We start from the raw sequence: 17,276 nt of genomic DNA on the forward strand, positions 1-17,276 counted from the left end.
ATGTGACACTTCCGTGTCACATTGAACCACCTGATAAAGCAGACAAGATTACGCTGGAGTGGACCAGACCTGACCTGGATCCACCAATTGTGCACGTTCTCCAAGATGGACGTGACCAGTTCAGCTATAGCAACCAGTTGTACAAACAGAGGGTGTCCCTGTTTCATGATTACTTGTCTGATGGTAACATCTCACTGAAGATGATCAGGGTGAAGATCTCAGACGAGGGGAAGTATAAGTGTGTCGTAAGAAACCCGGACAGGCTGAACAGCAGCTGTGACATCCAGCTCTTTGTTGGTAAGATTTAGTGTTCAAAATATGCATTGGAAAACAACTAGGATTAAGCAGATTAGAGCAGTTTGTTGATTGATTGATTGATTGATGTACTTTATTTAGTAAGACATGAGAACAACAGTACATGGAAGTACAAATTCACAATACAAGGTCTACTAAACTGGAAGACTCATTAAAGCACTGAGCTTGTTTCAAATGAGTTCCCCACGCACACAAATCATGATGACATACGAGACAGACAGATATACACACTACTGTAGAATGTCATACAATCAGTTTACAGGTTACTGGTATGAAGAGTGAAGAATATGTACAAAAGAAGAAAGAGAGGGGGGGGGGGTAGGGGGGTGGGGTAGGTTAGGACTTGGACAGGGGCCATTTATCAATTGCAGCCTCCTGAAGGTTGAGCATGACATGTTTGTGTGTTTTACAGGGTCAGGGTCTCATCCAGTGATCTCTTCAAATGGACCAACAGACGGTGGTGTATCTTTGTCATGTGACTCTGGGTGCTGGTATCCACAACCTGAGATGTCTTGGCTGGACGGTGATGGAACCCTCCTCCCTGCTGGACCCTCAGTGACAGACAAACCTTCTCCACACTGTTATGATGTCCAGAGGAATGTGACAGTGAGGACAGCAGGTCATGTGACCTGTAGAGTTCACCTGACACACTTCAACCACACTGTTAAGACAGGCCATGACATCTCAGGTAATGAATGTTTACATCACTGTTTAACACCTTGAAGAACCTCTTTAATACTTCCTTTTGTCAGACTAGTATCTTCTACTCCAGTATCTTCACTATGGTGAGTTTCTCAATGGTGAATACACACACTAACACTGTCAACAACACAACAGGAAGTATGTCTCCTTTAATGCAGAACAATATTAGTCTTTTTAGTGATAAAGTATAGTTTGTAGTTGTTGTTAGTTATTCATGCTGCAGCTTTGTGTTGTGTTCACTGTAACTTCAGTAGCCCTTTTGTTCTTCCGCAGCTCATTTACAAAGTCATCTGTGAACTGCATGAACATCTTTAATTACTCCATCAAGCCTTTTGTTTGTCCCCTCAATAATAATCTGAACAAACGACTTGGAGTTCTCTTGCTGCTGTTTAATCAGATCCTTATAAAAAAATCTTTCTGTTGCTCCAACATGCTAGACAGCGTGCCCATGGTACAATAACAACAGATTCATCCTCTGATGGTAACTGTCTGGCGTACCTATGAGCCATTATAGCTCTTGTAGATGCAACCAAGACAAAAAACTAGGGGTGACCGGGCCTTTGCGGCGGCTGCCCCCAGGCTCTGGAATAATTTCTCATCCACATCAAAACTGCCCAGTCGATAGCCATTTTAAAATCCTTATTAAAGACTTATTTCTTCCCCCTGGCCTTCAGTGACAGCTGATGTAGCCCTGTTTTCCCTTACTGGTGCTAATGTTTTTGTGGCCTGGATGGTACAGTCTCCTGGTTCCAGGTCACGAATGTTGACTTGTTCCTCCTGGAGCCTAGGCCTGGCCTAGATATTATCTGGAGCTTGGACTCGGTCCAAATCCAATTGAAAATTACACTTCTAGTCACAACTTTTACCATGTGTATTAGTTATTTACATCAATGACCTGGCTGCTGTATCATCATCCTTTACACTGATTCTGCTTGCTGATGATGCAAATTTGATTTGAACTCACAAGAATTTTTAATCACTCATTAAGGAAGCTAATTCTGGCATAGCTGTGCTATCTGAATGGCTTCTTGCAAATATGTTATCACTAAATGTAAAAAAGAAGAATCCAACTTTATTGTATTTACAAGTAAAAATGCTGTCATGATACAGCTAAGATTTCTATTGGTGGGATCGAAATTTGTCAAGTTTCATTCACAAGGTTCATCACAAGCCAACAATCTCCATCCTCCCTTCAGTCGCACCACTCATAGCCAGTTCTCCATTAAAGACAGAGGCTCTGGAATACTTATTGCCAACTGCTCATCTTCACCCAGTAACTTTAAACATAGATTAAGGGCCAGACTGATTAATCAAGCCTCTCCACTTGCTTCTACCATACAATGTAGCCCTACTTCTGCATGCTTATGGCTGTCCATCGATTTCGATGATGACGTTGCTCCGAAAAGAGGTTATTGAATTACAAAAATATATTTTATACTTATGTATTGGCCATTTAATTTCAATAGTACATTGAGATGGGTGTAATCTTAAAATATAACTTTCTTTAACTCAGGAATCTTATGGTTATGGGTCTGCTGCCACTTTAAATATATTGAAACAGGTATAAAGGACTGGTTGTAATCTATATCAGAGCACTAGGTCAGTTTAATGACATTTAAACTGGTATAAAGATATTTGAACTGGTAAAGAGGACTGCTTATATAATCTATGGTAGAGCACAGGGCCGGACTGGGACAGCTGTTTCAGACCATAATACACAGTTAATTTTGTCTGAGGCGTTTACTTTCCTGTAAACATTAAATCCCACATACTGTGCTGTACTGTAGGTCTAATAGTCACTACAACACTCAATTCTATATTGTAACTGTACAGTATGTCACAGGAACACTCCATGAATCCAATAGTTACAGCATTATTCCACAAATGGGCTAAGTAATTATCAAATATCATTATTCCATAGTCACACAACAGCACTCTATGATACACAATAACAACATCTCCATAATCAGATATTCATCCAGTCCAGTGCTTGTCTAATCCCTACCTATGGACATACCATCAAATCTTCTCACCAAAATGTGCCCCTCAGTACAGCAGTCACAACAGTAGGACTCCTAAAATAATGCTGTGCAAAATATAGTATGCTAAACTAAACATGATTGTCTTATTTTGTCAGCAAATCATTTAGCTGATCAATAGTCAATATAATTTGCCAATACCAACGACAAAATTTGTAAAAATATAGGTCAACAGCAATTACACCATATGTGATCTTATTTCTTACTTATGATTGTGCTGGGAGACATATTACCACAACAAACCACAGCAAATCCACTAGCACTTCATGGAATACATCTTTGACAGTAACAAGTAGTGTTTTTACAGCTACATACATGTAGAATATCAATGTAGTGTTCATGTTATAAGCTAAAAGTGTGTAGCTTATTACAGGCTGATGATTAGCCTAATAATAATGAATAAATAATGCTTAGTAATGCAATCCCAAGGAATATGCAAATAACACAATATTATACCAATTATACGTCCTGTACACTGTTGGTGCTGTTGGTTGTTGTGGCATCTAGGTCCGTTATTATCAACCTTTTTTCCTTAAAATATTAACTTTTCAGGAAATGAAAAAAAAAAAACATTGACATAATTTTAGACATAATACTGCCTCATCAAAGTTAGTACGGTGACTTTATACATTGTCAGACACTTGAATGTCCTTATATTATCCTCACTTTACCCAAATACAAGTGGAGTTAGGTGGTTTTTGACCATTAATATGGAGATACAGTAGTTTTGTTTTTTCCGTCTGACTTGGTCATTCTAATCAATGATGGACAAAACTACCTCCACAAGGTGGTTAGGTGGTTCGACCCAGAGCCGTATAAGAGAGTGACGTCACTAGCATAGATTTCCATTGTAAGAATGGAATGCGGAAATGCTCTGTCTATCTCAATGAGGAAGTTCCAATGTTTGGAAGTACAGCCCATAGCGGCCCGCTTTGCAGCGAGATCAAAGCCTGATGCGACTCTCTCTTATACGGCTCTGGTTTGACCGACAGTTTGAGGATCCAATGGAGTTGGAGAGGTTTAGTCTGAAGCGCTTTTTAATACTTTTCATTGGTTCAATATTTGTAAAACCCACACACAGACGCAAAGGGTGTTCAATAGCACCGATTTATTAACGTTATTATGCACATTGATTCGTTGCTAAAATGATTCACTATCAATCATTTAGTTGGTCCCAAGCACCTCTGGGGATCCACAGACCCCATGAAGAATCAGTGTTGTGTAATTGAACTGAGACAGCAGCATCATGTTGTTTGACAGATGTCTCATATATCAGTCAGTTTGTAACAGCCTACAGTCACTTTCCTTGTCCTTGGCTTTCACCTCTCCTATTTTTCATACCAAAAATGTGCTTGGGGTCCATATTTGATAATGATAATGTAATGTTACTTGTAAAGATTTTGTCAATGAATCTCCTTCATGTTGACAGCGACTGCTCTGCCTGGCGTGAGTGTGTGAAAAGCATCATTTGCGTGACAGAAACAAGCAACCATGTCTACGAAAACAAGCACAAAAGAAGCGACCAGGGCAGGCTACATCACTCACACAGTTATTATAGCCCCTTTGTCATGAACACTGGAAAATGTCTGGGGAATTAGGTGGGGTAGAAAATACACACACACACACACACACACACACACACACACACACACACACACACACACACACACACACACACACACACACACACACACACACACACACACACACACACACACACACACACACACACACACACACACACACACACACACACAGTCTGAGGGAGGGATCTTTTTTTTTTTTCTCCTCCGAGCTGGAAAAATAACATTGGTCACCTTTACAGACGAGTGGGCACTGCGCCAGATGTTGATGTTTTGTTTGCTTAAATGAGCCATTGATTGATCAACCCTACAACCAAATTTTCCGCCGTAATCTGAAGACAGCCCGTACTTGACTTAGTCTTGACGACCATGCAGGTTTACGCGAAGGTTAAAATGGAATTTAGATAGCATGTCAGACCTGCCAACCTTGAGATTTTCTGTTGAGTACCAAAAGAAAATCAAAAGCGTGCATGCGGAAAATTTTTGGGGGGTCCCCAAAATGTTTTGAATAAACAACCTCACTTGCTCATACTGATATAACATATATAATCTATCAATAACTATAAGTGTAGATGTCAAAGTGTCAAATCACAATGATCATATCGTATCCCAAAACTAATGGTAGATTCCAAGCCTGTGGCCATGTTTCCCATTGTAGCCAAACCGGGAGCAGTACTGGCAGCGGACGTAGGGGGTGTTTCTGGGTTGAATGGGAAACATGGCCACAGGCTGACTAAATAAGCGATTTAAACAGGTAGTTTCGCTCCGGACCTAAAATATTATGCTCAGGACCAAGTCTTAAACATCCGTGCGGTGTGGAATCTACCATTAGTTTTGGGATACGATGTTGACAAAAGGGTAAACAGCGAGCCTTGGCGGACGCTCCACCGATTCTGGATGACAACCACATAGAACCTCATCTCGGAGCTGTATAGCGGAGTGAGAGGTTCTTAATGGAGCTAGCTGAGGCAGCACTGAGGGGCGAAGACAGGGCCATTTTTTTGGTATTTGGGGAGTAACTTCTGTGGAGCATGGACTCGTTTCTTTTTAGTGACAGGAGTAGCCTACTGCTCTCGGTGTCGTCTTCGTCGGACATTGGAGGCTACGGTATGCAACAGGGGCTCGCTGAAATAATATAATTATTTGCTACGTTAGTTGTTTATCGCACACCGTAGCAGGTCTCATAGATGCCAATCACTCAAACAATGCACGAAACTTATGCACATTACCTAGTCCTGGTCCAGTGCGTTAGTGAGTTCTCTGCTCTCTAACTTTAGAGAGAACTCACTAACACTCTGGACTAGGGCTAAACGTTACCGAAAATATTTTGCAACGTTTCATAACATTACGGGCACATGTTAAGAAGTTTGTACTTAGTTATTATTAATCTCCCGTATCCCATTTACCTCTGCAATCAGTGAGTGCGTCACTGTGGATGCGGCTTTTCACGACTGTGTAAATTCAGACAGAGTGTTACAGCTGAGTTGAGCCGCTGTTGCAGCTAGATGCAGAGGGAAGGGAGGGGGGGAGGCCGGGAGGGGAGGGGAGGGGCAAGCAGGCCCTCTTTCACCAGCACTCAGCTTATATTAACTCGAGTAGCATATCTTTGGTTTAATTGTTATACCGCGCCCATTCCCCGAAATTGCGTAGTTGTCATTGGGAATTTCGTACCTACGTACCGAGACCTAGAATTGCGTAGTTTGTACGCAAAATGCGTACAGGTTGGCAGGTCTGGCATGTTATGTAGACTAGCCATGCAGGTTAATGTGTAGACCTGGCATCCTATAGTGTGAATAGTTTCAATGTACAGATTATTTATTTTTTGATATTCTACTGTTTAGACTGATGTTAGGTTCTTGGTTTACCTATCATCCTATTTACCTTGCTTACTGTAAATCGCTCTGGATTAATTCATTAATTGTAAATTGTAAACATGGAAGCTCGATCTGTGAATATTTCCAAGTCAAACGCTCTTCTTCCAAGACACCTCAGAACGGAGGAGGGGAGGCTCACTCGTCAACACGTCCACTTGCTAAATGTAAAATCATTGCGTCTATTCAGTATTCACACATTGAGACGTTTTGGGCTCAACTGGACATTAACCCTGATTTAACACAAGGGAGCTGCTAGCAAAATGAGTTAATATAGCATCAAGATCAGTTAAACCACTTCAAATCTATATAGCCAATAAGCAACACCATTCACAAGACGGGGGGACGCTACCCTTTCCCGAACAAGAGGGAAGTATGGACGGCATTGTCTTTCCCACGTTTTTGTCGGTTTGGAAAGCCTGACCTTCCTGAAGAAAACTTTGGGCATCGGGAATAGTATGGACCGGCCTTTACTGTACAATGTAGGACACATGGCTGTTAATGGAGACCAGCCAATCAAACCTGTGAGCTTTGGGTCGCAGGACAGTGACCTCTACCATTTTAACATCACAGTTTATTTGATTGATTTCATTTGATAAGGTTTACAACAGTTCAACACTCAGTGGCCCTAATTTATCAACGCGGTGCACACCGAATAATGGGCGTACGGCGAGATCACCGCAACTTTCGGCATTTATCAATATATCCCGACTTTGCTTTCAGCCTACCGTACGCTGAGATCTCACGTCTGGTCGATAGCAGTTGTTGACGTTGGCTGCGCCCGTTTGTTCCATTCTAGACCTGCGGAGCAGCATTGTCTGACTGTCTGACAGGCATCTGGACACATATCCACTCCTAAATGTATATCTAACTCATTAATAAATAATCCCTGTGAAAATATAACATTTTATAAAGTAATTTAAACAAACTGCTTTATCATTCAGATAACATTGCAGATCTGGCTGCATTGAAAATGGCAGATCTACAAGCTCACAAGCGTCCCATCGCGACGCATTGTGACTGTGAGCTTGTAGATCTGCTATTTTCAAAATAAACGAGCGCTTTTGCGGGAGTCGGGACTCCCGACCATCTTTTCATGGACAGTGAAGTCTACAAACTTACAGTTGCTTGTCCTATGGTATGGAGTTATGTAGGCTACAACCTGGCTGGGTTAAGGATATAAACCATCCAAACCCGACGCTGCAATCTCTTATTAATGTGGCGGCACGGGATCACTGCAGCCTGGCCGAGTCTCATGGGGAATAGCCTACATGACTGCTTTACTCGAACGCGTACTGCTCGGTATGGGTTAATAAACGTATATACAAACGTATTCCATTCATGGCGATGTGATTGGTATCATAATATGTCATTCATGTAGGCTACTACAAGCCTACATGACAAAGATTGTAGCCTACCGTTACGGATTACATGAAGGACACAGTTGGGCGTGTGTGTGTGTGTGTGTGTGTGTGTGTGTGTGTGTGAGTGTGCGTGTTCGACTGTGCGTGTGTGGCGACTGGCGAGGCGAGCGGGGGAAACTCTTTCTTATTGGCTTTTCATGATTTGTTTGGTCGTATGCTGGTTCTTCATGTCGTAAAATCGGGGCGTTTCGAGAATATTTAAGGGCAGGTTATTTAAATGGCGCTTGGTTTCAGCCGTGACATTCATCAAGGCTCCGACCAAATGTACGCTAGGATTGGCTGTATAGGATCCTTTGATAAATCTCACTTGGACGTTGGTGTACGGCCCAATTTATGAAAAAATATAAGCCGTTTTTTACGCTCCATTGATAAATGAGGGCCACTGTGTTTCAGAGAGTGACATTCCTAAAGAGGGTGGAGCAACTGCAGCAGAGAAAGCAGGGATCGGTGTTGCAGTGATTATCATCTTGTTGACAGCAGTACTATGTTGTTTCTACAGGAAAAAGAAGATACCTTGTAAGTATTGAACTGATTTATTAACTTATTTTCTTTTTATCCATTTTAATATAAATCCATCAAATATATAAATCATACATCTATGTATCTATAATGATAATAAATCTATATTAATATAAATACATTGTGTGTGTGTGTGTGTGTGTGTGTGTGTGTGTGTGTGTGTGTGTGTGTGTGTGTGTGTGTGTGTGTGTGTGTGTGTGTGTGTGTGCGCGCGCGCATGCACTTAGCTGTTGACTGTGTGGATACATAAGTTATACACAAGTATAGATGACAATATTTCATATTGATTCAGGTAATGAAGAGGTCAACCCGGTTGAACGAATTCCCCTCATGGGTGAGAGACTATTATTTTATTTATTATTTGTAAGTGTTGTCTGCCGCTTCAATGCCTGGCTCTGTCTGTCTGTCTGTCTGTCTGTCTGTCTGTCTGTCTGTCTGTCTGTCTGTCTGTCTGTCTGTCGCACAAACACCTTCGATGAACATGCAAATATGTGTTCCATCTTCTGTTCTTTGATTAGATACGGCTGACCTCAAGTCTAGACTAAGGGAGAGGTTTGTTTGCTTGTCTGAGTGGATCACACATCAAGGACAAACAACACATCTGAATGATATCTACACAGAACATGATGTCCATCAGATTGAAACAGCATCCTGGAAACCAGCCAGCCTAGAAACACCAATCAAATTAGAACACATGTTTAAACCTGGACAAGATGAGCAGATCAGGACAGTGGTGACGAAGGGAGTGGCCGGCATTGGTAAAACAGTCTTAGCCCAGAAATACATTCTGGACTGGGCAGAAGATAAAAGCAACCAGGATATCCTCTACATGTTTCCATTCACCTTCCATTCACCTTCCGAGAACTTCTTCTCCTTGAAGAAGGAGAAGAAGGAGAAGAAGTGCAGCTTGGTGGACTTTCTTCGTTACCATTTTGGTGAAATCAATGAAGCAGGAATCTGCAGTTCCAGAGAGTCCAACATTGTCTTCATCTTTGATGGATTAGATGAATGTCAGTTTCCTCTACACTTCCAGAATGATAAATGTACTGATGTCAATAGCCCAACCTCAGTGGACGCGTTGCTGACAAATCTCATCAGTGGACACCTGCTTCCCTCTGCTCGCATCTGGATAACCACACGACCTGCAGCAGCTGATCGGATCCCTTCTGAGTATGTTGACAGGGTGACAGAAGTGAGAGGGTTCACTGACCCCCAGAAAAAGGAGTTCTTCATGAAGACATTCGGTGATGAGAACGAGACCATCACCTCATACATCAAGACATCAGAAAGCCTCCACTTCATGTGTCACATCCCAGTCTTCTGTTGGGTCATTGCTAAAGTGTTGAAAGCCCCAGAACAGAACCACAGTACCCCCAAAAATCAAACAAAAGAAACAAAGGAGAAAGGAGCACTGCCAAAGGCCCTGACTAATATGTACTTCCACTTCATGCTGGTTCAGTCCAAACACAAGAAAGACAAGTATCACAACAGAGCTCAGACACATACTGACTGGAATCCAGAACAGGCCATTCTATCCCTGGGAAAACTGGCTTTTGAACAGCTGGAGAAAGGCAACCCGACCTTCTGTGAAGCAGACCTGACAGGGTGTGGCATTGATATCAGAGATGCAGCAGTGTACTCAGTATACTCACATCTGTTCACACAGATTAAAGAGGAGCATAAAGACAAGGCGTTCAGCTTTGTCCATCCGAGTGTCCAGGGGTTCCTGGCTGCTCTTCATGTCTTTGTCTCATTCATCACCGATGATGTCAACCTACTGTCAACCTCTAAGCAGCTATTTAAAGGCGACCAGATGAATCACTTCTACCAGAGTGCTGTAGACAAGGCCTTAGAGTGTCCAAATGGACACTGGGACTTGTTCCTCCGTTTCCTGCTGGGCCTCTCATTACAAAGACTGTTGGGAGAGACAGAAAGGTCACAGACCCTAACCCTAACCCTAACCCTAACAGCTGAGTACATCAAGGAGAAGATCCGTGAGAATCTCTCTCCAAAGAGAATCATCAATCTGCTCAACTGTCTGAATGAGATGAATGATTATTCTCAAGTGGAGGAGATCCCACAGTACCTGAGTTCAGGAAGTATCTTCACACACAAACTCTCTGAAGCTGAGTTGTTAGATCTGACATTCATCTTGTTGTCAAGAGAAGCTGGAGAAATGCTTTCAGCCAGAAGAGGCTCCTCTGTGGCTGCCACCAGTGTTCAAAGCCTCCAGTAGTTCAGCTGATGTTATGAATCAACTAATGGGGACCTAATCAACTCAAACACTTTAGATTTCTGTAGGTGCACTGTACACAAGCATTACCCACTGAAGCTATTTGTCATACTTTGGCATAACAAATTGCAGAGCTAAACACTGACAACACATCAATTTGCAAGCATTGTGTGCTTGAGGATCTGCTATTCTCACTGTTTAAAAAAAAAAAGTTAGAATTTTGAATAAAAATTATGCCTATAATGACACACATCCACACAGTAAAAAAAAGACACACACACACACACACACACACACACACACACACACACACACACACACACACACACACACACACACAAAGTGAGAATAGCGATGTAAATAAATGATATTGAATTTAAGAGGAGTTCACCCAAAAAATGACTTCTTTTCTATCAATTGCACACCCCATGAAGCCTTGAATCCATGGATTTATTTTAGTTTTTGTGGCATTCCTAAGCTAATAATTTGATTCCCGTCTCCTACCGGCTAATGTATCCGGTAGGAGACACAAAGTAGATTATTTGTGTCTCCTACCAGATACACACCCGGTCATCAAATTATTGGCTTAGGAATGCCACAAAAACAAAAATAAATCCATGAATTCAAGGCTTCATGGGGTGTGCAATTGATAGAAAATAAGTCATTTTTTTGGGTGAACTCCTCCTTTAAAAATATAACTTGTCATTGTATTGCAAAGTAGAAAAGTGTGCTCCTCAGAACACAGCTCTCCACCAGGCCGGGCTGACTACCCAGGGACCATACATTTTGGAAGTCATTCATAGCCAATTGGAATGGAGTATGAAAAATCTGATTCCTTATTGATCACATGACTGCAGAGATATCGCAGGTTTAGACAAAATCTGTTGTAGTGGCAAAAGGCGTGTTTTGAAAAAATGGGCAGGTTCTATATGGGGATGATCCAAGGAATCCAGGGGGGAAAGTGTTCATAGTAAATAGTGCATTTATATAGCGCCATTATCCAAGGCGCTTTACAATGATTGTGCATTACATTCACACATTCATACTTCGACGGAGGAGGAAACTATGCAAGGCACCAACCTGCTCATCGGGAGCAATTAGGGGTTCAGTGTCTTGCTCAAGGACACTTTGACACTAACTCTGGGGGTACCCTAGCCTGATTATCAGCCTGAAGCTGTGTGGAGCTTCAGTCGGACATTGGCTGCAGTGTCCGCGATTACCAGGGGGAGGGGATTTAAATTTCCCTAAACCAATCACAAGAGATCCACGGATCCGCCTACATCTGACGTCATCGCACAGCTTGTTTTAGCAGATATTCGCTGATTGGCTTGTCGTTAGACCACCCCCACCTTCGACCGTGAAAAGCCATAGGCTCACATTATGACACCAGACCAAGAGGAGCAGTCCACTCAGAGAGTGGGCGGGGTCTATGGTCTGTAACCAGGCTAGAGGAACCCAGGATCGAAGTGGGAACAAGCGGCTGCTCTACCTCCTGAGCCACTGCTATCCTTCATGGTATGACCCACGGTTGAAGATTATAGGCCACAACATGAAGGGTCCTATAATAGCGCCACCATGAGGCTGATTTCAAAAAGTTGTGGTGGATGGATGTTCTTCCATGGCCAACTGAGAGTGTGTTTGCAAAGTTTCACGCCGATCGCTCCTACTGTGCCGGAAAATAGCTGTTCACAGACAGATAAACAGACGGACAGAGGCGACAATCGTCCGACTTGGTGGAGATAATTATTAGGGTTATGGTAGATTATTGTATTATATGAAGAATAATTTACCAGAGTTTTGATACAACCTGGACATTTTATTATGAAATTGAGTTGTAGGTAGTAGGTTATTATTGTTTCCAACATCTTCCTCACAAAGGCGACAAGGATGTAGTTTGTTGTTTTTTATAAAGTCATTTTTTATGGAGTCACAACTCCAAGTCATTATTTTGACTCTGTGTCAGGTTTTCACTGCTGGCTAGCAAAGCTAGTTACTCATAACAAAATATGTCTCTTAATTACTGGAATTATGATACAACATGGACAACATAGTATAAAACATGGGTTTTTATTAACCACTTGAACGCTAGCATCTCTATTCTGAGGGGACCATTTGTCGAGAATAGCCGATCTACAAGCTCCAAATGTATCGCACTGAGCTGCGATACGTTGTGAGCTTGCATATCGGCTGTTTTCGGCAAAGAGGTTTGTTGTAGAGGGGGGAAAAAGCAGGCCAAGTACAGAGCCAAAGATCATGTTTACCAAATATTGAGGGTTTAAGTGGTTAAATGTCTGAAAATATGCCAACAAAATCCATTAATTTACACAACACTGACGATAGGGCTGTCCAACACAAATATGAATCTCTATGAAGTAGATTTTCAGCCCCATACCACGCTGACCAGAGTAATGGTCAACGATGGCCATTTGAAGTGTTAAACACTGCTGTAGTCCCATATGTGTGCAATTTAGGTTTTTGGTGTGTAGGTTTGGTGTGGATCGGAGTAACGGTGAAAAACATTGAACACCCCTGTAATATAATATGACTGTTAACATGTCACCATTGTATTGTATAAATGATAACATGTCACCATAGTATACAATATAACTCGTGACATGGACAGCATAGAATGTCTTGTCTGAACCTTTTGACCTTTTCTAAACGTGTAAAATACATGTAAATATTTTCACTCCACTGATAATCTGCCACAATGTTGAGTGTTTGTGTACCTGTTTGAATACAATAAATACAATAATATTTAGACTACATGGTTTATATGAGCTTCAGAGTGTGATGATAGGCCCATGTAGGTTATAATCCGTTATAATGAATTCTTTTGCATAATCATCAGAATCTTTTCTGATGATTATACAAATTACACAAATTTCCATTCGTGTACAAAATAATCTGTTGAAAAGTAGCGAAAACCTTCTGTTTCCCCTAATTTTGAAGGAAAAATATTAAATCCATGGCCTTTTCTGGCCTATTTTGATTATGGTTACCTTACCTTTGTAAACAACACAACCAGATATGACGAATGACCACATATACAAAGAAATGACTGACGATTACTGGTAACCATCATCAAAATAGGCCAGAAAAGGCCATGCATTTAACAATTGTCCTTCAAAATTATAATTAATTCCATGACAAATAATTGTCAATTCATATTTCATGACCATGACAGCCCAAGGCCCATGTTTGGTTTTGTTCAATGTTTCCATATAATCATTTTATAACTTTTTCACATCAAAGGTTTACAGGTTTAAAGAAGTGGGTGAAATGTGTTTTGTGCACCAAGCTCCATCGTCTTGTTTTCAGAAAGAGAAACAAGAGAGAGCTGATGGACAGGGAGAGCAAGGGTAAAAAGAAACTAAACAGTAAAAGAGAAATAGACATAAGGTACATAAGGTTAGACACCAAAGTGGTAGCACTTCAGTAAGTCCACATAGCAGCAGGTATGTGAATGAGATTAGACATTAAAGTGCAAGAGATCATCAGCATTAAACGCACTGCCAAATTCTTTGTGTGTATTTATGAATTTATGTCAGGATCAGAGCTGCTGTGACTAGTTGCTGCATGCTTACTGGGGTGGGGGGGGGGGGGGGGGGGTCAGCAATGGCAACATGCATCTTGCCCATCCAACCAAAATGTTAATAAGGAAAAAGAAGTACAGCCAATAGAACAAATAGCACAGAGAGTACAGTAGCATTTCTATCTTGTGATTGGGTGGGCAAGTGTGCTCACTGCAAAACCCTGTTCTTCCTGTCAAACAAGCTCTGAAGCACTATGTGGCCACACGCGCACACTCTCTCTCTCACACACGCACACACTCTCTCTCACACGCACACACACTCTCTCTCTCACACGCACACACTCTCTCTCTCTCACACGCACACACACGCCATGTATTATCATAATCACTTTACCCAAATACATTATATTATCATCACTTTACCCACATACAGCTCAAGTGGAGTGTCCATCATTGATTAGAATTCAGACCAATTCAGACAGAAGAAAAAACTTGGTGTTCCACTAGCACTGATTTATAAAAAAATAAATATATTAAAGGATATTGAGTCCAGCATAGGCTACAGGTCATGTGGCAGTTATATTATATCTGTAAATAGCAGGTGGGCTCACACTCACAGATGAACAAAATGTCAGCAGACAACACTATTAATCTACTGTCACCATTATGGCTAATACAGTGCAAATACATTATCCTATAAACAAATTATGAACACTAAATAAAAATGGTAATCCATCTGCAAAGTACTTCAGGCAATACAAAAAATTAACAAGCAGACAGTCGCAAAGTAAGCAAAACAATGTAACATTCCATGTGTTACAAGCAGAGAATGACAAGCAAAGTAGAGAATGACATCATGTCAGCTGAACACAGGGAGATACAGAGTTACAAACAAGCTCTTTGATCAGCCGTCCTGTCAGTGGATGGAATCACTACCAGGTGTGATCTATTCTATTCTATTGATCTACTGATCTATTGTGGGTGGAATCTGAGCCTTCACACTGTTCACACACCTCCACTACCCCTGTGCAGATCACTGATATAAATGGCTGTTTAAGCTGGTGCAGTGGCATAGCCACGATACCAGTAACTAAGTACATATACTTAAGTACTGTACACATTTGAGGTAGTGTTTATACTTTACTGGAGTATTTCCAATTGTCTATACTTTTACTTCTACTCCACTACATCTCAGAGGCAAATATTGTACTTTTACTCCACTACAATTATTTGGAAACTTTAGTTAGTTACTTTTCAGATTTAAATATATTACATTATAAAACGTACAACCACTTTAGCCCAATGTTATACCTAGGCTATTTGAAAAAAGAAAAAGCAGATCTACAAGCTTTGTGAGCGTGCCATCTGCTATTTTAAATGTTTTTAGTACTTTACTTTTGGTACTTTAAGTACATTTTGATACCAATAATTTTGTACTTTGTAGCCTACTTGTACCGTACGTTGGCTAGGTGCAGTTCAGTCAGAGACTTACCGGCGAGTCAGAGTCACAGACCAGCTGCTGCGGTTGTGTTACGTGTATACATCACTGATGTCTCCCCACGGCACGGGGTCTGTCTGCCGGTCCGGTCCTAAGGGTCCTGTTTGGTCAGGTATGTGTCTGTCTGCTCACGCTGTATATATATATATGTAGGCTATGTATGTAGGCCTATGTCTAAGACCGTCCACACCTGCAACCGGCCTGACTCTCTAGTAGTCTAGACAGTCTCCCACGGATGGGATCCACACCAGGTGGACAGAATCACTATCACTCCCAGGTGTGATCTATTGGGGATGTCATGTCAGTGGTCAGAAAAACATTTCCTTTATTTTCCTTTTTTTGCTGTGATATTTGGTGTCATTTTGATTATTCTTTGCATTTGTTATTTTTGTGCATGGCTTGTGTTTTCTATGTTTTGATTTGGTATTTGTTGTTTTTGTTGAGTGAAGTTATGTGTTTGTTTCTGCCACGGCACTCAGAACACTCATGGACAGCAGCCGTGTGATGTAGGTAAGGGATCAGATCAGTGATAATCTGAGTTCCCAGAAGTTTTCGCCAGCTCTGGGGAGGAACTTCTGGGCCACAGCCCTGGTACTTGTGGGCGGGATGTACGTCACGCTCTGAATCTGAGCGGACACGCCTCTTACCGGTCTGAGAGCTGTGCAACTCGTCTAAAAAGTCCGACGAGAGGCAAACAGCAGTACACAACAATGGCGGCCGAAATTTCTCAAGGGGAAATTGCTTCCCGTCGATCCTATTTAGATGCATCACCCACTGCATGTGGATCCCGCCCCCTTTTCTTCATTGGCTGTTGATTTGAATCACAACGCAGTGGCCGCGCCCCTGCTGTCCAAGCTCCGACGCTAACCCTCCCAGACTAGATCAGTGATGATGCGGAGCTGAGGCGAGTAGTCAGCGGGGAGGTTTCCCCCGAGAGACTGCAGCCTCAGCCTGGCCTGGTCTAAGGCATTGGTTCTCAAAGTGGGGCCCGGGGACCCCCAGGGGTACTTGAGGGAGTTCCAGGGGGTCCCCAGCTAAATGATAGATTAGGCACCAAATGGACCCTTATTGGTCTGTAACTCTGAGAGTGTACAAATGGAACCAAATGGACCCTAACGGGTCCATTTGGTTCCATTTGTACACTCTCAGAGTTACATTGACATAGATTTTACAATATAAATTGCGGTCCAAGTCATATAAATGCCATTAAATGGGGGTCTGTAGCCCTAATGCATGTCAAACTGGGGGTCCTTGAAATTCAAATGGTTGAGAATCACTGCTAGAGCCGTAAAAAAAAATCTCCTCTTATGGGGGTCCCTCCCTGACATATCTTTTGAAATGGGGGTCCGCGGGCTAATAAGTGTCAATTTGGGGGTCCTTGACATGAAACAGTTTGAGAACCACTGGTCTAAGGTTTATAGCGACACAACGGCCGAGAAAAGACGGCCGTCCAGGGGAACAGACACACCGGAGACAGACCAGCTGAGACGGGGAGTAGGCCTACGAATGTATTGATTGATTGATGTACTTTATTTAGTAAGACATGAGAACAGTACA

The 17,276-nt window shown here is 42.0% G+C and overlaps 2 protein-coding genes across 2 annotated transcripts in view; one reads left to right on the forward strand and one right to left on the reverse strand.

Annotated features, from left to right (window-relative positions):
* LOC311034142 (uncharacterized protein) overlaps positions 1-17,276 on the reverse strand; it is a gene marked incomplete at its 5' end in the record, with an annotated part of 308,082 nt that overhangs the window by 53,384 nt on the left and 237,422 nt on the right. The window lies entirely within an intron of this gene.
* LOC311033456 (protein NLRC3-like) lies at positions 731-16,229 on the forward strand (the record flags this gene model as incomplete). The annotated part of the gene is made up of 6 exons (XM_084040967.1): positions 731-1,003; positions 8,328-8,450; positions 8,746-8,787; positions 8,972-10,388; positions 14,008-14,088; positions 16,199-16,229. Exons 1-6 carry the CDS (start codon positions 823-825, stop codon positions 16,227-16,229), a joined length of 1,875 nt encoding a protein of 624 aa, XP_083897093.1. The 5' UTR covers positions 731-822.

This window comes from Gymnoscopelus microlampas (assembly GCF_963454915.1).
Source record: "Gymnoscopelus microlampas genome assembly, chromosome: 18".
Taxonomy (NCBI): domain Eukaryota; kingdom Metazoa; phylum Chordata; class Actinopteri; order Myctophiformes; family Myctophidae; genus Gymnoscopelus; species Gymnoscopelus microlampas.